At 40.7% G+C, this 21,970-nt stretch overlaps 2 protein-coding genes across 2 annotated transcripts in view; one reads left to right on the top strand and one right to left on the bottom strand.

Annotated features, from left to right (window-relative positions):
* Positions 1-432, top strand: part of LOC122758025 (stanniocalcin-like) — a 3,119-nt gene extending 2,687 nt beyond the window's left edge. The window contains exon 5 of the mRNA XM_044011807.1: positions 1-432. This exon is cut by the window's left edge and continues 232 nt beyond it. Coding sequence (XP_043867742.1) covers positions 1-57 — 57 coding nt within the window. The 3' untranslated portion in view covers positions 58-432.
* Positions 433-16,316: 15,884 nt separating this feature from the next.
* The window catches only part of lrrtm4l1 (leucine rich repeat transmembrane neuronal 4 like 1), a 47,892-nt gene continuing 42,238 nt past the window's right edge, over positions 16,317-21,970 (bottom strand). The window contains exon 3 of the mRNA XM_044053658.1: positions 16,317-16,411. Coding sequence (XP_043909593.1) covers positions 16,346-16,411 — 66 coding nt within the window. The 3' untranslated portion in view covers positions 16,317-16,345. The remainder of the gene's footprint in view (positions 16,412-21,970) is intronic.

The raw sequence follows: 21,970 nt of genomic DNA, 5'->3' as shown, positions 1-21,970 counted from the left end.
CTGTTCGCCAGGAGGTCTGTGGACGCCGCCGAGGACGCCGCCGAGGCCGAGAAGTAGACCACAGACCTGACGCAAACCTCAGATTATCTCACCGCGCAGATTTAGATGTGAAATATTTCTCGTTCACCTCATGTTTAATATTTGTGTTCAGTTTTGTCCAGAATAAAAATCAGAAGAAGAAGAAGACGACGAGGCCTGATACGGCGACGAGAACCATTGATATTTATTTTCTTAAACAAGTTAACTTATGAAGCCGATGTATTTAAGGGGGTCAGAGGTCAGAGGTCGCCTCCATGCTGGTCGTGGACGTCCTCCTGACTCATGTTAGCTGGTGTGAGACCATCACTGTAGATGTACATGATGTTTAAAATGAGAGCTTTTTGTCATGGAAATAAAAATAATAAAATAATAATAATGATGTGATGAAACTAATCAAAGGTTCTGTGTTTTTTTTTCCTTCATATAATAATAATTATAAGTTTTATTTTACTCCTCCTCCTTCACACACACACACACACACACTGGTAGAGAGACATTAGATTAAGATGGAGCAAATATAAAGTGACTGATTATAATAATTATTATTTAATCTCTGATCACATGATCACACACTCTGGTATAAACAGTAGAAACAGAGTTTCTTGATTTTCCACCAGAGGACGCTCATGTACCACTGAAAAAAGACACAAACACAAGAATAAAACTGATTAAAAGTGAACAGTGTAAAATCAGCATTTAAACACGGGATTAAAGACCAGATTGATAATAAATCTCTGTGACTGTTTTATCCTGGAGTTTAAAGGAATGTGTTTTAAAAGGAGATTTGAGAGTAAATCATAGAAAGACATTTCTGTTTCACACAGATTAAAACTCTGACTTCATGTAGTTTCCAGAGCTGCCAGCAGGTGGCATCCATGCACCACAAGGACACCACAGATTTACAGTTTTTCTCAATTGCTAAGACACATGTCTTGAAAGCTGCTCTCCTTTTCTCTAAACTGTGAACACAAAACCTCAGACTCTTCTTGCAAAACCAAACTTTCACCTCAAAACAGTTCGATCTGTGCTCAAAACTGAACTATGTTGTCAAATCAAAATCAAAATTAAAAACACTACTGAACAGTCACTAAACACTACGTAGAAAAAGAGAAAACACAATGCTCTGGACATGAAGCTGGAGAAATAAATGTTTATTCTTCACTGTAGGCTAAATGCATGTTGCAAAACAAAAAACCTGTGCATTTAGCACTTGTACAAAAAGACAATAAACTGAAATCTTGTGCATTTACACGTAGAACAGGTAATTCATATATGAATTACCTGTTCTCTTCTCTAAATCTTTGGATTATGGTGGACACATGGTGGTGATGTTTGGTTGTAGCCTTTGTCCGGCCTCCCTCATGCTCATACCATGGACAAGAACATGGTCAATCACACTAGCTCTGATTTCATCAGATATCTTCACTGACCACCTCGACCTCCTCTCACACAAACTCTTCCTCTCAGGTTTCTATCCATCGTAGAGCCTCACAAACCAGCGCTCTCTGACGCGTGGTGATCGCATGGTGAACGCGTGATGAACGTGTGATGAATGCGTGGTGAATGTGCGATGAACACATGGAGGACGTATGATGAATGCGTGGTTGAACGTGTGATGAACACGTGGTGAATGTGCGATGGACGCGTGGTGAACGTGCGATGGACGCGTGGTGAACGTGTGATGAACGTCTGGTGAACGTGTGATGAACGCCTGGTGAACGTGTGGTGAACGTGTGAACTGTTTGACCGCCTCCTCCTCGTGTTTGTCCAGGTTTGTTGTCGTGACACCACAGAGGATCTCACTCACTTCACCATCTGTCCACAGTGGAATAATGAGACCAGGCCTCAGTGTTACGACCCATTAACCTCTATCAGACAAACACTTCTTCCTCCTCCTCCTCCTCCTCTGACTCTGTTGCCTGAAGGTGTTAATAACACTCATCGTTTCCAGGAATGTTGTTGAAAAGCAGCTCCAAGAAAGAAAGAAAACACCTTAATGTGCTGAGAGAAGAAGAGAGGACAACAAGACCATTGTCTTCTGTGAGGACATTTACTGGAGACCCTCAGAGTCAAAGTGTTGACGAAATTCTGACTCAATCCAGTTCTGAATTAAGCAGGAAAAAAAGATTTTAGCCACATGACAAACAACTCAACTGATAAAGTCAAAGTCTACGATGTCTTAAGAACATGTTCACGTCTTTAGCTCACTGTGAGACAGACTTTCCCAACAGGAAACTGAAGTTTGGAAACCACTCACTCTCTCACACCAAAGTCCAAAGAGAAACCCAGTGATTTTAGCCTGTGGGGACACAGGAGCTGGTGGTAACTCTGCTGCCTCGTGTGGTCACCTTATGTCACTGAGGTCAATCTGAATGAAGGATTTAAAATGTTGAAGTCATAAAATGAGACATTTAAACTTAGTGATGGAGGCAGCAGTGGATCAACAACTCCTGTGTGGGAGAGTGAGTGTGTGTGTGTGTGTGTGTGTGTTACTAATGTTGTGAGGACCTAAATTTACATGTTAACATTCTTTTTTTCATACACACTGATGCATCACTGAGACCTCCCACGGCCGAGCGGACCGGCAGAAACGCCTCCGCGCGCTTCTCTGTAAGTCGTGCTAACTTTACCAGCTCTTAATGGCTGGTTTCATCATTCATTCATGAAAAAGAAGCTCAAACAACTTTCTCGCACTGCAAAATAAGACGTTAATGATCAGGTTTATCTGTACATGAGGCAAAATCACACACAACCACATTTGAAGACTGTGTGTTGCAGTGAGGCAGCTCAGTGTCTCTGTGTCTCAGTGCCTATGTGTCTCTGTCTCTCAGTGTCTCTGTCTCTCAGTGTCTCAGTGTCTCAGTGTCTCAGTGCCTGTGTCTCTGTCTCTCAGTGTCTCAGTGTTTCAGTGTCTCTCTGTCTCAGTGGAAGCGTCTTTCTTCCAGGAAAACTTCTCTGGAAAAGATTAAGCTTTTACTGAAAGCTGGAGGTCTCTGAGGAGGAAATGAAATGTTGTTCCTGTCGAACACAGGAAGGAGAGAAGCTGTGTGAGCTGAGCCAGACACACACACACACACACACACACACACACACACACATGCACATGCACACACACACATGCACACACACACACACACACACACACACACACACACACACACACACACACACACACACACACACACACACACACACACACACACACACTGCACATGCACATGCACACACACACACACACACACACACACACATGCACACACACACACACACACACAGTGTCATTCAGGGGATACAGCGTCACAGATGCAGATACATGTATTTCACCTGCTGCTGTCCGGTGTGTGTGTGTGTGTGTGTGTGTGTGTTTTCCCCATAATTTATCTCTTAATGTCCACCACACACAAACATAGTCATGAATTCAATAAGTGGATGGTTCCTGTTGGAGACCTTGAGACTCAGTATCCTCTCATCTCCAAGGTCAAAACACACACACACACACACACACATTGTGTTTATGTTGTATATTCAATTCAATTCAATTCAGTTTTATTTGTATAGCACCAAATCATAACATACATGATCTCAGGTCTGTACATAGATAACATCAAAGAGAGCAGAGAAACACAACAGTTCACACAATGAGCAAACACTAGGCATCAGTGGAGAGAAAAAACTCCCTCTTAACAGAAGAAGAAATCTCTGACAGAACCAGGCTCAGAGATGTGCGGTCATCTGCCTCAACAGGTTGGGGTGAAAGGAAAAATGGGGGACAGTGGAGAGGTGGGGGACAGAAAATGGGGGGAGAGAAAGGACAAGAGGGAGATGAGGGAGAGACAGAAGAGAGAGAGGGAGACCAGCAGCAGATACACAACAACTGTATCAGGTTACAAGTTTATACAGTTATTGATATCGACTTTTTAATTACAAAATAATAATAATGGTGACGATGAGCGTAGCTTCGGAAACTGGATCTTGATCCTGCGTTCCTGCATGATGAGAATACAGAGAGAGAGAGGGAAGGAAGGAAGGAAAGACACAAACTAGGGAGAGAAAGAGACAAGGTTAATGACATATAAAAAGTCATAATCAAATGCTGAGTGTGAGAGAGTGAATGTGCGTGTACCACAGGAAAATCCCCCAGCAGTTTAGTTCTATAGCAGCATAACTAAGAGATGGTCCAGGTTTCCCTGAACCAGCTCTAACTATAAGCTTTATCAAAAAGGAAAGTTTTAAGTCTAACTTTAAATACAGAGAGAGGCTCCGCCTCCCAAACTATCATTGGGAGCTGGTTCCACAGGAGAGGAGGAGCCTGGTAACTGAAGGCTCTGCCTCCCATTCTGCTCTTACAGACTCTGGGAACCACAAGTAAACCTGTATTTTGTGACCTAAGTGGTCTATTAGGATGATAGGGTAAGACTAGGTCTTTCAGGTATGAAGGGGCGTGACCATTAAGTGCTTTGTACGTGAGGAGGAGGATTTTAAATTTAATTCTAAACTGTGGGGGAGCCAGTGTAGAGAAGCTAACACTGGAGTTATATGGTCTCTCTTTCTAGTTCCTGTCAGAACTCGTGCTGCAGCATTTTGAATGAACTGAAGGATTCTAACAGACTTGTTGGAACATCCTGATAATAAGGAGTTACAGTAATCTAATCTAGATGTAACAAAAGCATGAACTAGTTTTTCAGCATCCTGTAAAGACAGAATGTTTCTAATTTTCATAATGTTCCGCAGGTGGAAGAAGGCTGTTCTGGAAATTAGTTTTATGTGTGAATCAAAAGACATTTCCTGGTCAAAAGTAACTCCAAGGTTCCTCACAGTGGAACTGGAAGCCAAGGTGATGTCATCTAAAGTGACAATGTGATCAGAAAGTTTTTCTCTGAGGTGTTTAGGGCCGAGTATAATGACCTCAGTTTTTTCTGAGTTTAAAAGTAGAAAGTTACAGGTCATCCAGGACTTAATGTCTCTGAGACATTCCTGGAGTTGAACAACCTGATTTATTTCATCCGGCCTCATCGATAAATATAGCTGTGTGTCATCTGCATAACAATGAAAGTGTATGTTATGCTTTCTAATAATGTTCCCTAGAGGAAGCATATATAAGGTAAAAAGTATAGGCCCAAGCACTGAGCCTTGTGGAACTCCACAATTAACTTTTGTTTGTAGTGAGGCTTTATCATTAACGTGAACAAACTGGATTCTATCAGATAAGTATGATTTAAACCAGCAGAGGGCAGCACCTGTGATACCAAGAGTCTGCTCCAATCTCTGCAGTAGAATATCATGATCAATGGTGTCAAATGCAGCACTAAGATCTAACAGGACAAGTAAAGAAACTAGACCATTATCTGACGCCAAGAGAAGATCATTACTAACTTTAACTAGTGCTGTTTCTGTGCTATGGTTTAATCTAAAACCTGACTGAAAATCTTCAAACAGGCCATTAATGCGCAAATATTCACATAATTGATTGGCAACTGCCTTTTCTAAGATTTTAGAGACAAAGGGAAGATTAGATATCGGTCGGTAATTCGCTAAAATATCTGGGTCAAGGGTCGCTTTTTTTAGAAGGGGTTTAATAACTGCTACTTTAAACGTTTGGGGCACATATCCAGTTAATAAGGATAGATTAATTTGAGTTAATATAGAGTTGTTAATTAAAGGAAACACATCTTTAAACAGTTTGGTGGGGATAGGATCTAACTGACAGGTTGATGGCTTAGATGATGAAACCAATGATGTTAACTCAGGGAGATCTATAGGGGAGAAACTGTCTAACTGTGCACCTGGTGCTTCTAAAGCTCTTGTGCTAGAAGATGAGTCAGTCCCAATATGAGGGAGGAAATTATCAATTTTTTTTCTAATTGATGTTATTTAATTCACAAAAAAGTTCATAAAGTCATCAACAATGTGGTCAGAAAGTTTTTCTCTGAGGTGTTTAGGGCCGAGTATAAAAGTTTAAAAGTAGAACGTTACAGGTCACAGGACTTAATGTCTCTGAGACATTCCTGGAGTTGAACAACCTGATTTATTTCATCCGGCCTCATTGATAAATATAGCTGTGTGTCATCTGCATAACAATGAAAGTCTATGTTGTGCTTTCTAATGTTCCATCTGAAGTGATCTGAGTTGGAACCATTTTCTTTGCTATTCGTTCAGTTGATATTGTCCAACAAAACTGCCCCAACAATATACAGAAACAAGGCAGCACTGAAATGGGTGACATCAAAATAACTCTACCCATGACTTTTCTTTGGGTCCAGGTGATCTTTTTGTAGCATCTTCTGTGGTGTGTCCAGCTACAGTGGATTTGCTTCCACAACCATGCCAATCTTATATTGGAGTGTAGCCACTCCCAACATGCTCCGCCTACTTTTTCATGAAGTTTCAATGGCCTTGATAAATGGACCACACCTCCACTAAGAGGCAACCATCATCTTCAATTCATGCAAATGTATCACCATCTTGAAACAACACAGTTGCTCTTTTAAAACTAAACATTTCGAAGCAGATCACATGATTGTATGCCTTGTGAATGTAGCCACCGTAGAGAAAAAGATCGAATATGGACTTGTTAAAATCAGCAACACGACCCCAACAAATAGCACTCACTGCATTTTAAATTCACGTCAGTGTAAGGGTAATGTTGGTGATGAATATTTGAGCTCCACATTGGATTTTGGGATAGTTCATTCAGAGCTTTCCACTGCAGAACCCATCACAACCAAGACAACCCCAAAGAGAAGCACTTATGTAGTCCAGAATCATGAGTGGTTCCATCTGAAGTGATCCGAGTTGGAAGCTCACAACCATTTTCTCTGCTATTCATTCAGTTGATATTGTCCAACAAAACTGCCCCAACAAGTAGCACTTACTGAAAAAAACACTCAAGTCAATGCTAAAGTTAGGGTAATTGTACAGACTTACAAGAAATGTCAGAGGTTGTGTTATATCATTGTTATCCAATATGACCTCAAAAAAATCGCCAACACTACCCCAACAAATAGCACTTACTGCATTTTAAATTCAAGTCTGTGCTTGTGTAAGGGTAATGCTGGTGATACATATTTGAATTCCACATTGGATTTCAGGAGAGTTCATTGACACTGTTTGACTGCAGATCCCATCACAACCAAGACAACCCCAAAGAGAAGCACTTATGAAGTCCAGAATCATGAGTGGTTCCATCTGAAGTGGTCTGAGTTGGAACCATTTTCTTTGCTATTCATTCAGTTGATATTGTCCAACAAAACTGCCCCAACAAGTAGCACTTACTGAAAAAACACTCAAGTCAATGCTAAAGTTAGGGTAATTGTACAGACTTACAAGAAATGTCAGAGGTTGTGTTATATCATTATGTTATCCAAGAGGATTGCCTTCTGAACTTACACAAATATGACCTCAAAAAATCACCAACACTACCCCAACAAATAGCACTTACTGCATTTTAAATTCAAGTCTGTGCTTGTGTAAGGGTAATGCTGGTGATACATATTTTAATTCCACATTGGATTTCAGGAGAGTTCATTTAGACTGTTTGACTGCAGATCCCATCACAACCAAAACAACCCCAAAGAGAAGCACTTATGAAGTCCAGAATCATGAGTGGTTCCATCTGAAGTGGTCTGAGTTGGAACCATTTTCTTTGCTATTCATTCAGTTGATATTGTCCAACAAAACTGCCCCAACAATATACAGAAACAAGGCAGCACTGAAATGGGTGACATCAAAATAACTCTACCCATGACTTGTCTTTGGGTCCAGGTGATCTTTTTGTAGCATCTTCTGTGGTGTGTCCAGCTCCAGTGGATTTGCTTCCACAACCATGCCAATCTTAAATTGGAGTGTAGCCACTCCCAACATGCTCCGCCTACTTTTTCATGAAGTTTCAATGGCCTTGATAAGTGTTGGTAAAAGAAAGGACCACACCTCCACTAAGAGACAACCATCATCTTCAATTCATGCAGGTCTCTTAGTACTTGATGAGACTCCAATTGCTCATTTGACTGCCTTTCATTCACAGATGGTACAGTTTAATTGCAAATGTATCACCATCTTGAAACAACACAGTTGCTCTTTTAAAAGTAAACATTTCGAAGCATACCACATGATTGTATGCCTTGTGAATGTAGCCACCGTAGAGAAATAGATCGAATATGGACTTGTTAAAATCAGCAACACGACCCCAACAAATAGCACTTACTGCATTTTAAATTCATGTCAGTGCTTGTGTAAGGGTAATGTTGGTGATGAATATTTGAGCTCCACATTGGATTTTGGGATAGTTCATTCAGAGCTTTCCACTGCAGAACCCATCACAACCAAGACAACCCCAAAGAGAAGCACTTATGAAGTCCAGAATCATGAGTGGTTCCATCTGAAGTGATCCGAGTTGGAAGCTCACAACCATTTTCTCTGCTATTCATTCAGTTGATATTGTCCAACAAAACTGCCCCAACAAGTAGCACTTACTGAAAAAAACACCCAAGTCAATGCTAAAGTTAGGGTAATTGTACAGACTTACAAGAAATGTCAGAGGTTGTGTTATATCATTATGTTATCCAATATGACCTCAAAAATCACCAACACTACCCCAACAAATAGCACTTACTGCATTTTAAATTCAAGTCTGTGCTTGTGTAAGGGTAATGCTGGTAATACATATTTGAATTCCACATTGGATTTCAGGAGAGTTCATTTAGACTGTTTGACTGCAGATCACATCACAACCAAGACAACCCCAAAGAAAAGCACTTATGAAGTCGAGAATCATGAGTGGTTCCATCTGAAGTGATCTGAGTTGGAACCATTTTCTTTGCTATTCATTCAGTTGATATTGTCCAACAAAACTGCCCCAACAATATACAGAAACAAGGCAGCACTGAAATGGGTGACATCAAAATAACTCTACCCATGACTTTTCTTTGGGTCCAGGTGATCTTTTTGTAGCATGTTCTGTGGTGTGTCCAGCTCCAGTGGATTTGCTTCCACAACCATGCCAATCTTATATTGGAGTGTAGCCACTCCCAACATGCTCCGCCTACTTTTTCATGAAGTTTCAATGGCCTTGATAAATGTTGGTAAAAGAAAGGACCACACCTCCACTAAGAGACAACCATCATCTTCAATTCATGCAGGTCTCTTATTACTTGATGAGACTGCAATTGCTCATTTGACTGCCTTTCATTCACAGATGGTACAGTTTAATTGCAAATGTATCACTATCTTGAAACAACACAGTTGCTCTTTCAAAACTAAACATTTCGAAGCAGACCACATGATTGTATGCCTTGTGAATGTAGCCACCATAGAGAAATAGATCGAATATGGACTTGTTAAAATCAGCAACACGACCCCAACAAATAGCACTTACTGCATTTTAAATTCACGTCAGTGCTTGTGTAAGGGTAATGTTGGTGATGAATATTTGAGCTCCACATTGGATTTTGGGATAGTTCATTCAGAGCTTTCCACTGCAGAACCCATCACACCCAAGACAACCCCAAAGAGAAGCACTTATGAAGTCCAGAATCATGAGTGGTTCCATCTGAAGTGATCCGAGTTGGAAGCTCCCAACCATTTTCTCTGCTATTCATTCAGTTGATATTGTCCAACAAAACTGCCCCAACAAGTAGCACTTACTGAAAAAAACACCCAAGTCAATGCTAAACAGTCCAAAATGTGAAAAATGTCAAGTAGGTTAGTATGTCGTCCAAAATAAAAAATCAGGTTGGGGTATGTCGTCCAAAATGAGACGTAAATGAGATACAAAAAGGTCACATTTTAGTATGTTGTCCAAAATGTGACGAAAAAGCCATAGGTTAGTATATCGTCCAAAATGAGACAAAAAAGTCACACTTTAGCATGTCGTCCAAAATGTGAAAATGAGACGAAATAGTCATACGTTAGTATGTCGTCCAAAATTTGACGTAAAATTCATACTGTAGTATGTCGTCCAAAAAAGTCATAGGTTAGTATGTCTTCAAAAATTTGACTAAAATAGTCATAGTATAGTATGTCGTCCAAAACGTGAAAAAATCGTGTGCCCCAAAGAAATCAAGGGACATTTAGAACAGATACAAATGTGCCATTATTTGTCATTAAATATTTTAATTGTTTGACAGCACTAGTTTTAGTCAGTGTCTGCTGTTGCTTGGCGTGGACGGTTCAATGAATGAGTGAATTAAATAAAATAATGAATTAAAAAAAAAGTTGTTTTTTATGATCTGCACACTTTATCATAATCATGTGTGATTTTAAAGTCAAACAAAGAGACTTTGAAACAAACCCTAAACGTCTTCATGTCCACATTTTCATCTCATTAACCTGACTGGACACATGAGGTCATGTGATCCGGCACAGTGAAGTCATGTGATCTGTCACAGTGAAAAAGAATGGAGGAATGGAGATTTTTCCTGGATGAACCTCATCGTTAAACCAGTCACATAATCTGTGGAGTCACAGTGAGATTATAAAACTCTACTATTTCCTAATCTACATCTGAATCTTTGCCTCTGTTTCTTAATCCGTCCATTATCAGTCTGCATGTGCACACACACACACACACACACACACGCACACACGGTCACTGTGCGTGTCTGGGAGCAGCTCGATAAATCTCAGATCAGTGTACTTTGCTTATAGTTTAGCATCTTCTTGCTGCTCGGAGCCTCGAGCTGGAAGACTTATAGAGTGCCAAGTGTTTGGACTTGGGTCAACATCCAGCCCAGATCACATGAATTATGCATAGTGTGTGTGTGTGTGCACACTCAAGCAGATACAGTACAGCCCAGCGTTATATTTGGGCCACATTATTGAAGGAACATTGTGAGATTTTGAGCACAGAAACTATATTTTGAAGAGAAATTATATTTCATATAAGCAAACAAAAATATATTCTGTGCTCAATACATGTATTTGCTTATGTTTACAATGATTCATTTTAACGTGCAATAATAACCCTCTCACTCAGACCACTGCACACTCGCTCTCAAATCTCTCCCTTCTTTGCATGCTACACAAAATCAACCAATTGGAGACGATATCAATTCCGATTGGCTGTTTCATCTCAACACTTCCATAACACGACAAACGAGTACGATATTCAGCTTCATATTCTTAAATGTGAATATTTTCGACTTTCTGTCATTTTTATGTATAAAATATAATGGAAGTGTTATGGAAGAGTGTCTCTCTGATTGATACCCAACACACACACACACACAGATCATGGAGACGAGGAAACAGCAGATAATAACAATAAACCACAGAGATTTACAATCTGCATAACATGAAAGAAACGACATGGACCAATTCTACGAGTGCAGTTAAATATTTTGACTTCTGCCAAGTTTATAATTTCACCCGTGTCCGTCTGTCCATGTTTGTTTTTGAAGCAGGTTTACGAACAGATTTTCACAGAACTTGCAGTTAAATGTCGGTGCAGTTGTGGATTATCTAAATATTGGCTTGGCTGAGAGGCTTTATTGAATTTAAGGAGACTGTTGGGAGTTACATGCTCCACTTACTGCCATTCCAGGATCGATTACTCTCTGTCAGTTACTCTTTCCAGGTAATTAGATCGTTACGTTGTAAAATAGACTCTCACAATTAGTCTGAGCAGCAATTAGTTTGAATCTATAATTAATGACTGCAGCATTATGGACATTTTGAAGGTAAACTGACTGATAATAGGAGAAAACTCCATTTTTCAATCATCTTATTATGCTGTAGCTACAATATATACATACATATACAAATATATACAATCACATAGAGTTCAGATTACGTACATGAAGTGTGGCGACGCAGTAGTTGCCTTAAAGCACGAAGAAGTCATTCAAATCAGGGGTCATATACTGTACGATATTTAATGGGAAAAGAAAATGAAATAGACAAAAATCCATATGGAGTTTGCTGTGTTTGTTACAGAGACAGTGTTTGTGCGTCATATTTCATATTTCACTTTGGCGCTTGGTTCATGCAAATCATTGGCTTTTTTCTGTCCATGCAAACGAGTCAATAACAGGATTAATGTTTCCTCGTGGCTGCAGAGGCTTCTGTTTCTCTGTCATGTTACAACGTTCATTTCATTTTGGTTCAAGACTAAATCACTGAGAATGAATGAATGAATGAATATTTGATCAGATGAATCATTTTACAATAACTCGCCTTTATTTTGGCTTTTATATGTTTGATTATTTTATTGAAAAGTGAAGCCACAGTGTGGACAGATGGACAGATGGACAGATGGAGTGAAAGCAGGGAACATGGCGACAGAGACTGAGCTGAAACGACATAAATGTCAAGAGACTGGAAGTGAGTGAGAAGTGGGCAGTGGACAGAGAGGAAGCAGCACGAGTGAGGAGGGGGGAGGAAAGGTAGAGGGGAGGGCAGACTGACCATCTGGACTTCCGCTCCACTTGACACCTCAACATTTTCCAACTGTGGTGAATGTGGGGCAGAAGCGTGGGGCAGAAGCGTGGGGCAGAAGCGTGGAGCGCGCGGCGGCCTCCTCCTGAGACACGCAACACCTTTCACATGAAGTGTAATTAGAGGGCGGGCGCGGCCCTCAGCGTGAGCGTCAGCGGGAACAGGCCGGTCGAACAGAGATCAATGTTCTGCTCTGTAAATTAATGAGGCTAATGTTGATGTGACAGCCTCGTCACTGCAGGTCTGTGGGGAACACGACATGTTTCACTGAGTGAGTGGAGACAAGAACACACAGGAGCTCATTACAGCTGCTTTCAGAGCCGCACTCAAGTCCAGCCTTTCCCCCAAATGATCCACAGGGATGAATGTGAGGATGACTTCTGTGCTTCTTAAAATGTACAACGTTGATTCTAACTTACGTTTAGAATCACTCTTCTGATCGTCTGAAGCCAAAGCTCCTTATTTCTGTTTCCTACAAAGTCTTCTTCACTTCTTCTGAGGTTTTTTAAGGTCTAGTTTAGACTGAAATCTGATCAGAATCTGATCTTCCTGAACAAATGTTCACATCGTATATTATAAGTGATCAGATCTTATCTGTGGGTCCATAATGACATCATCTAGTCCCGTTTTCCACATGGATCTCTACAGTTACTGGCCAAAAAACAACAAGGGGGCTTTTATTCTGAAAAAAAAAAAAACCCTGGACGCTTAATGTTGATTCTGTGTTTGACTTTGTGCTAAATTCTGCTGAACTGAAGCTTTGTGTTCCGTCATCCTTCAATAATAGAACACGTTCTACGGGCGCAACGGAACGACGACGGAGACGATACGTGACGCAGACAGAGTCAGTGGAAGCTGAGACATTGACTGAAGTGGACCTGCATCACTTCTAATGCTGCGACGGAGACACATTCAGCGGGATCCAGAGGGAAGACACTTTGAAATCCTATCTGAGAGACATTCGGATAAAGACGTATCTGTAAAAATCCAATCAGAATCACATTTGAAACCACCTTAAATGTGGTTTAAATCAGATCTAGTGTTGCTTATCTGTTCAGACTGACAATAAAAAATATGCACAGACATGCACACGTTTACAAATCAGATTTGTGCTGCAGTTTATGGACTTTGTTCAAGAGTAAAATCAGCCTGTTGTCCCCTGAGGACAGTCCTGGACGAGCAACAATGTTAACAACACAGAAGCATGCTAATGCTAATCTGCTAACTGCTAAATACTGCTGTCATTGCCTGTGACTTGTTGACTAAAGTTAGCACCACGTCCACACACATTACTTATCATTACTCATTATGCTGCTAACGACTCACTCGGTGAAGCTAACAGCTAAGCTAGCAGGTGAGTCAGCAGATTTGCTTCTTTGCATCTTTGGTGTAGAATCAGAAAAATGTGCACTCATGGTTGTTTGTCCTCCATGTCCAAAGAAAAGGACATTGTCTAATGTTTCTGTTGTTCCAAGACCAAGGCTAAACTGCTCTTAGAGCACCTGAAAGGATTTATAAGGTTCAAATTTAAACTCAAGTTTCAACAAATATCTGAAGTTTCTCACAAAGTGACAGGAGCTGCTTTATTTTAGCAGCTTGTTGCTAACACGCTTCTACTGTGACTCCGTCTGACATGTTTGAGCAGCTGTTCAGGAGCAGATGATGATTCTTTACTTCTCCCTGTCACTGTATGACAAATGACTCCATTCCGCCTGTAATGAGTCTAAATTGGGTCAGTTTTGAACTGTCCGGATAATGCAGTGGTGTAGTCTGGTGTGTGCCGTCAAACCACCTACAAACACAGAGTTCACATCTATGTCATGATGTTTCATTACTTTTCGAACAAAAATGAACATCCTCAACTTGTCTTTGCAAAAATAAATGACTTGACTCAAGTTCTGTCAGAACAAGGTGTTCTTATGTATCAGTGCACACGTGTAAACAGTTATACTGCAATCCTGCTGGAATTCATCAATCACCAAGGCGAGAGGGAGTCGTGTGAAGGGTTTGCACATTTATTTCCACTCGCCGTACATTTCTATCCACACGTATCCAAGCATCTCGAGGATCAACAGCACTTGATCTTCCAGGTTGTGAACGACGATCTAAAGATTCAAACAGTAAGACAACGCAAGCTAATGTCGCGTAGTGTCAGGCTGTGAATGACACAACCTGACACAAGCGTGGATACATGTGGATAGAAATGTAACTTGAAAGTACGACGAGTGGAAATAAATAAATAATAAAATAAATAACACAACTCTCTCTCGCCTTGGTGATTGATGAACTAAAACAGAAGCTACGAGTCAAGCCAAGTGGAACCTGCCTACAGCTAACGACTATTCACTGGCTTTGGAATTAAGGTCAATTATGGTAAATACCTGCGTATTGCGTAGACCAGTGTTTCCCAAAGACTGGGTCAGGACCCACAGATGGGTCACAAGATTTTTTTTGGAGGAAACAAAGATGTCCTGGATATTTGACACGTTAATGAAAAACAGATTTCCTGTGTGAAAAAGTGACTTCACAAACAAACATGTAATAGAAAATGACTTCAGAAAAAAATGATTAATGAATATTTTAATTTGACCAATTCATATTGCTCACCAATGATGTGGTTATTTTCATTATAAAACAAACTGTTGTTGAAAGTGAAACAAGAATACAAGAAGTGCTTACTAAATATCAACAATTCAAGGAGGGGAAAGCAGAAATTTACAATAGAAAATGATCATTTTCCGGCGTAGAAAGATGATGTTTGCAGGTTGAAAGAAAGCAAATTAGAGTCGAGTGTCTCTCAAACTTGGATGAACCACACAAAGAAGACACACACAAACTTCTTCCAGGAGTCAGGCCGGTTCTTTTAAAGAAAACAAGCACGTGTTAAAAAATGTAAAGCAATGAATGTAAAAGAAGAGTTTCCTACTGAAGACTGTCGTTCACAAAGATGTACACATATCACACACGTGGACCAAAAAAAAGCCAATTCAGAAACAAGAGCGCTGCTGGACGCTGGAGGAGGAGTTGAGGCTTCTTTTGATTTTTCTGGGATTTTATTTCAGAGGGAGAAAAAAATCCTGGATCCACGGGTGTGAAGAGCCACAAGCCTCGAAAACAAAGCTCCTCTCGGCTCTTTGGTATTTGGTGTTGAGAAATGGCAGAAACACAGATTCATAAAGTACAACATTAACAACATTACAACTGCAGAAAAATTACATTTCACCCTTTTTTCACCCTCATTTTGCTTCTGATTGACGTTTGGTCCTCAAATCAAACTCGAGCTCAAAAAGTTTTTGATTGCATCTTAGAAAAAAAAAAAAAGATCTCGCCAAACATCACTGGCTCGGGGATCGTTCGTTTCTGTCTGGAAACTTTTCAAAGCAGATGGAGCGGACCATCATGATTCCTGATGTCTCACATCAGCCAAGCGCTTGAGTCGCCGCCCTGAAAATCACTTTGAAAGTTGATGACGTGATGGAATCAAAATATGCAAATCCACACATCTGTGTTTGCAACTCAGTCAACAATTGGTCGCTCAGATTTTCTCTTTTGTTTTTAAAGCCTCTTCAAATTGTAGTGTTTTTTTTAACAACATTATCTTTTGAGTCTTTACATTAAACTCCCACGAGTCTCCACCCACTGAAGAGTTTCCACAGACGCTGACGTCGGTCGACACGTGTGAGGCCACGCGAGGGATGAGTCCAAAAAACATGTTATAAGAAAAAAACACAGGATTTCTCTCCCCACTGCTGCCCTCGTTTTGGCGTAGAGAATTATCTGAAGAACATTCTGGAGTGTAGATGATGGGCGTAGGATCCTGATGGCTTCTCTTCATACCTGCACGGCGGCGGCGTCCACAGCTCTCCCTGTGGGCGAGTTAATGGATGGTAGGAACGTCTCCCAGCCAGGCACCGGGCAGCGGCCGCGGACACGTGTACTCATTCTGCCAGAGAGCAAAACACACAACAACAAAGACAATCAAGTTAAAAGCATTTGGAACAGCCGGTGTTCAGCAGTCGCAGACGTGCAGAGTTAATTATGGAGCGCAGTGATGTGATAATGGAACAATGAAGCTGTGACACAAGCAGCAGAAGCAATTAAGCAGAAGATGAAACATCAAGTGTTCCGATAATTTAGTGGAGCGGCTTCTCTCATTGGCTCAAAACCTCCACGGTAAAAATTCCACTTTATTAAATCTCAAATAGCCTCAATGTCATGTCGTTTTTTAATTTCTAATTTCTGAGTCATTCTGCTGTGGAGTGGTTTAATATTTTCTATGTTTCACTCACACATGTTTGATATTCAACTGTTTTTCTTAACATTAACAAACAAAGTTTATTTTTACACAAAAAAACCCCAAAAACTTGAGGTATTTTAATAATTAGTAGCAGGATGTGAAAAAAATGATCAAAATTAGTCTTTAATAAAACCAACAAAAAAGACTGAAACTGAACTAAAGTAGGGAGAGAGGGACAATCACACACAGGTGAGACGCATTAAGGCGGGACAGACAATCAAGACAGGGACAGGAAGTCAAACTTGACAAGGACCACAAGGAAAAACTACAAAATAAAACAAGGGGAAAGAAAGACAGACACAAAGAAGCAAGACAACTCTCCAAACTAAAAGCATCTGGGGATAAAAAGTCAGTATTTAGTAAAACTTCAATATTCTGTGTGAAATAGTTCTAGAAAATGTCCCGGTTATTATTTATCATCTGAAGCTTTTTCATGTCAGAGCAACTCAGTGAACACCGTGTGATTCTATTCAGCACATTTGTTCATTTGTTCATCACTGAAGGCTAAATTAGAATTTAGAATTCGTGGTGAAGTGAATCATTCTAGAACTTTAAGTGTCAACGTTTCCCACAGTTCAACACTACCTTGTTCAAATGAGAGACACATTCTGACTTCCTGTTTCCTGTGACTTTGAACTGATGTTCAGTCTTTTCCTCCACAACCCCCGGTGTGAGTGTGTTTATGAATCTTTATTTTATCCCTTGTTGCTATCAGGGCTGTTTATGTGTGTGTGTGAGGGGCAGCGTGCTCTGTGTGGCACAATGCCGGTGGCGAAGGCTGCACCTGCGGAGTTTGAGAAGCTACCTCGCAGACATGCGATCAAGCTTTTCCCCGCAGTGCAGTGCTCGGTGGAGGAGGCAGGGCTGGCTGTGGGAGAGGTTGTCGGTTGTGACAGCGTGAAGTCTGGCTCACGGATGAACGGGGCCATCGTGTTATTTCTCGACAGTACGGCTAAGGTTGGCGAGGTGGTGGAGAGGGGAGTAGTTATCCGAGACACCTTCACTCCCGTCTCACCTCTTGTCAACCCTGCCACAAAAATAATGATCTCAAATGCTCACCCGTTCATTAAGAATGAATTGTTAGTGAAAGAGCTCTCTAGATATGGACACATCCTATCCCCAATCAGGATGGTTTCACTGGGATGTAAATCTCCGAAACTCAAGCATGTCGTGTGTCACAGGAGACAGGTTTTCACGATCCTTAAAGAAAGAAACACTGATCTGAGCCTGTCTTTCTCCTTTAAAGTTGATGGTTTTAAATTATATGGTTTTTGTTTCCTCGGAAACGATGAAATGTTTTGGTTGTGGGGGCGAGGGGCATTTGGTCCACTCTTGCCCGAAGGAAGACAGAGCGCGACGGGCGGCTCCGGGGGGAGATCCGCCCGTTGCTGCGGGCGCGGGGGGACATTCACTCGTGCCGACTACTGTGTGGGGCACTCCCGTTGTTGCCGCAAGGCCGTTTTTTTCTGCCCCGGTGGGGCCGTCCGTCGAGGAGAATCCTCCCGTGGCGTCGGTCCCCGTGGTTACTGAGACTCTGACTCCTAAAGCAACCATTTCCAAAACAACTGAAGACATGGTTGAACAGATGATGGAGGAGGATATGTCAGATGACGATCTCCTCAAAATATCACAGAAAAGAAAGAACTTTGAATCTGGATAAAAAGAACAGTAAAGTAAAGAAAACGAGTTCCCAGACTGAGTCCACTGAGTCAGAGAGCGATGTTCTCCTGACTCAGCTGGACTCTCAGGGTAAATACCCTCCAGAGAGAATTAAAGCCTTCCTGGAGCAAACTAAAGGAGCCAGGCTGCCTAATGTAGGTGAGGTCTTTCCTGACCTACAATTATTTATTAATTCAGCCAGGCCGCTCACCAGGAAGAGCTGTGGGGAGGAGGTTTTAACAGAGCAGGAAATATTTAGATTAAAAAAGTTAATACTGAAGGTGAAAACCCAAATCAGGAATGATGATGATTTTTAGATGTTTTTACCTTCTATTGACTGCTGTTCTTTTTTTATCTATGTGTGATTTTAACATCAGAACCTTAAACCTGAACGGGGCCAGGTCTGATTTTAAATGAGCCGCTCTTTTTAAACTGATGGAGACTAAAAGAATTGATGTCATGTTTGTTCAGGAAACCCACAGCACTGTAGACAGTGACTGGAAAAGGGCTTTTAAAGGGGAGGTGGTTTTAAGCCACAGGTCCAGTCTGAGTGGAGGAGTGGGGATTTTATTTGCTCAGAGCTTTTTACCTTTTTCTTTTACTGTGGATGAAGTAATTACTGCAACTCCCTCCTGGCTGGTCTCCCTGCATGTGCCATACGACCTCTGCAACTCATCCAGAATGCAGCAGCTCGACTGGTCTTCAACTTACCAAAGTTCTCCCACACTACACCGCTCCTCCGCTCCCTTCACTGGCTTCCTGTAGCTGCTCGCATCCGCTTCAAGACTCTAGTGCTTGCGTTCCATGCTACAAACGGATCCGGTCCAGCCTACATCCAGGACATGATCAAAACCTACACCCCAGCCCGCCCACTTCGCTCTACATCGGCAAACCGGCTCGCTGCCCCCTCACTGAGAGGATCGCAGAGGCACTCGCAGAACTCCAGACCGTTCACTGTCCTCGCTCCCAAATGGTGGAACGATCTCCCCATCGACATCCGGACAGCTGAAAGTCTCCACATCTTCTGCCGCCGACTAAAAACACATTTCTTCCGACTCTACCTCGACTAAGACGATGACGACGACACAAAAAAGGGGGGGATTTTATCTGCACAGAAGATCCAACCCTAGAAGCAATAAACCGGACAAAACTGGACAAAAGACCTGACACCCCATGGAGGAGATATCTGCAACTGGCTCCTGCAGCCAGACCGGAGTGGATGGAGGTCCTTCTACAAACCTCCACTCTCAAAAAGACATGCAGACCTTCACTGGAGAGTCCTCCATGGGGTCGTCGCAGTGAACTCCTTTGTGTGCAATATAAACCCGGCAGTAGAGGACAAGTGCCCCTACTGCGACCTGTGGCTCTGTAACGCTGATACCAAATACTTAAGTGGATTCACCCGAACGTCGTTCTTCAGACAACCGTCTCACTGTGAACTGACTGAACACAGAGCGACTGACAGACAACCTACGTCCTGTGTGCAGCGACCACGTGGCAACTGACACAGAGGTGATTGGAGCAGCTGCTGAAAATAACGACTGAGATCTTCACACATATCTGAGCTGGGTTCACAGCGTTCAGCCAAACATCACTCACTCACTTCACCGCTGACCTCACTGACCTCACTGACCTCACTGACCTCACTGACCTCACTGACCTCAGTGACCTCTCAACAACAAGGACATGAGCCTCAGAAACAGAGACGCTAAATAAAAAGACAACAGAAAACAAACTATGTCAGTTTGTCAAAGAGGAAGTTCAAAGGGTTAGGGTTAGACTGTGATTTAGTCAAAACATGACTCGAGTAAAAGTACTCTTACTTTAAGATAATAATGACTTGTGTAAAAGTAAAAGTACTCTTACTTTAAGATAATGACGACTCGAGTAAAAGTACTCTTACTTTAAGATAATGACGACTCGAATGAAAGTAAAAGTACTCTTACTTTAAGATAATAATGACTCAAGTAAAAGTAAAAGTACTCTTACTTTAAGATAATAATGACTTGTGTAAAAGTAAAAGTACTCTTACTTTAAGATAATGACGACTCGAGTAAAAGTACTCTTACTTTAAGATAATCTTTTAAGATAATGACGACTCCCTGTAAAAGTACTCTTACTTTAAGATAATAATGACTCAAGTAAAAGTAAAAGTACTCTTACTTTAAGATAATGACGACTCGAGTAAAAGTACTCTTACTTTAAGATAATAATGACTCAAGGAAAAGTACTGTTACTTTAAAATAATAATGAGTTGAGTAAGAGTAAAAAGTATGCAGTGAAAACACGACTCAAGTACTCAAGAGTACAAGTACTGAGTTTCTCGGATTTATTTTTGAAATATTCAGAGCAACACAAACGGTACAAAATGAATATAAAACAGCAATATTCAAATGCAGATATGTTAAATAATAATATTTTTAAATAAAACAATAAATACGCTCTTATAATATAATATATATATATATAATATATTATATATAATATAATAAATAATAAAATAAATCAAACCTCACCTCTGCATTTAGCAGTTTTCTACTGTAACTTCACAGTAACTTTCTTATATAAATTCTGTGTTGAACTATAAAAGAATTTTCCAGCTGTTCCTGAAATGGAAGTCAAAATCTCTGCTGCTAATTTGGTATTACAGATTATTGTTTTCCTTACTGTCCCTGAACACAGCTTCAGCTTCAGCTTCACTGAAGTCACTGAAGAGATTTCATTCTAAAACTCTTCGTCATCATCATCATCATCATCATCATCATCATTTTTCTGAATGTAAACAAAGTGAAAAACATGGAGAACATGTTTACTAGTGCAGATGCAAACAGCTGGAGACAGTGACGCTTCAGTCACGTGTCATTCAAGTGAAAAGATAATGTAATTAAAGAGAGCGAGGTTGGTGATGTGGCTTTAATGTTTGATTTCTGTGTCACATGAACTGATTTAATGCTCTCACTCTGTCATCACTGTTTTTATTTCTTTGTTCTTCTCGTCATAATTCAGTCAGCAGCGTCTGTTCTCTTGATTGTTACACTTCTGAGGAGATGAAAATTCACTTTGACTAAATAAAGTGAGTCCTGTAATTTTTCAGTTTCAATTATCTGAAGTAAATACGTCTTTTCTACTCGACAGCTTTGATTAAAATGAACCGTTACAGAGGCTTAACTTCACTTTTGTTTGTCACTGCAACAAAAAACAACTACAATCAAATCTGATTGAAACACTGAGAAGAGATCAGAGTTTTTCTTCTCCTTCAAAGTTTAATGACACTGTTTGTCTGTGTTTGAGCAGCAAAAATCAAACATTTCAAGACGATTTGGTTGAAATTTTCTGGAGATAAATGTTGTGATGATCCAGATTCAGGATTTCAATCATGTAATCAAACCTGATAAAGGAGTTCATGATTCAATAACAATATCTAACTTTCTTTAGTTGTAACATGTGCAACGTGTATTATTGCTCGGACACATTTGCCTTTAAAATATTGTGTTTAAATTAGTGCTTTCAGTTAAACGCGTTATTAATGGTGTCAAAGTTTTTATT

This window comes from Solea senegalensis, linkage group LG21 (genome assembly GCF_019176455.1).
Source record: "Solea senegalensis isolate Sse05_10M linkage group LG21, IFAPA_SoseM_1, whole genome shotgun sequence".
Taxonomy (NCBI): Eukaryota; Metazoa; Chordata; class Actinopteri; order Pleuronectiformes; family Soleidae; genus Solea; species Solea senegalensis.
Note: the sequence above shows the minus strand (reverse complement) of the source record. Positions and strands in the feature narration are given on the sequence as shown.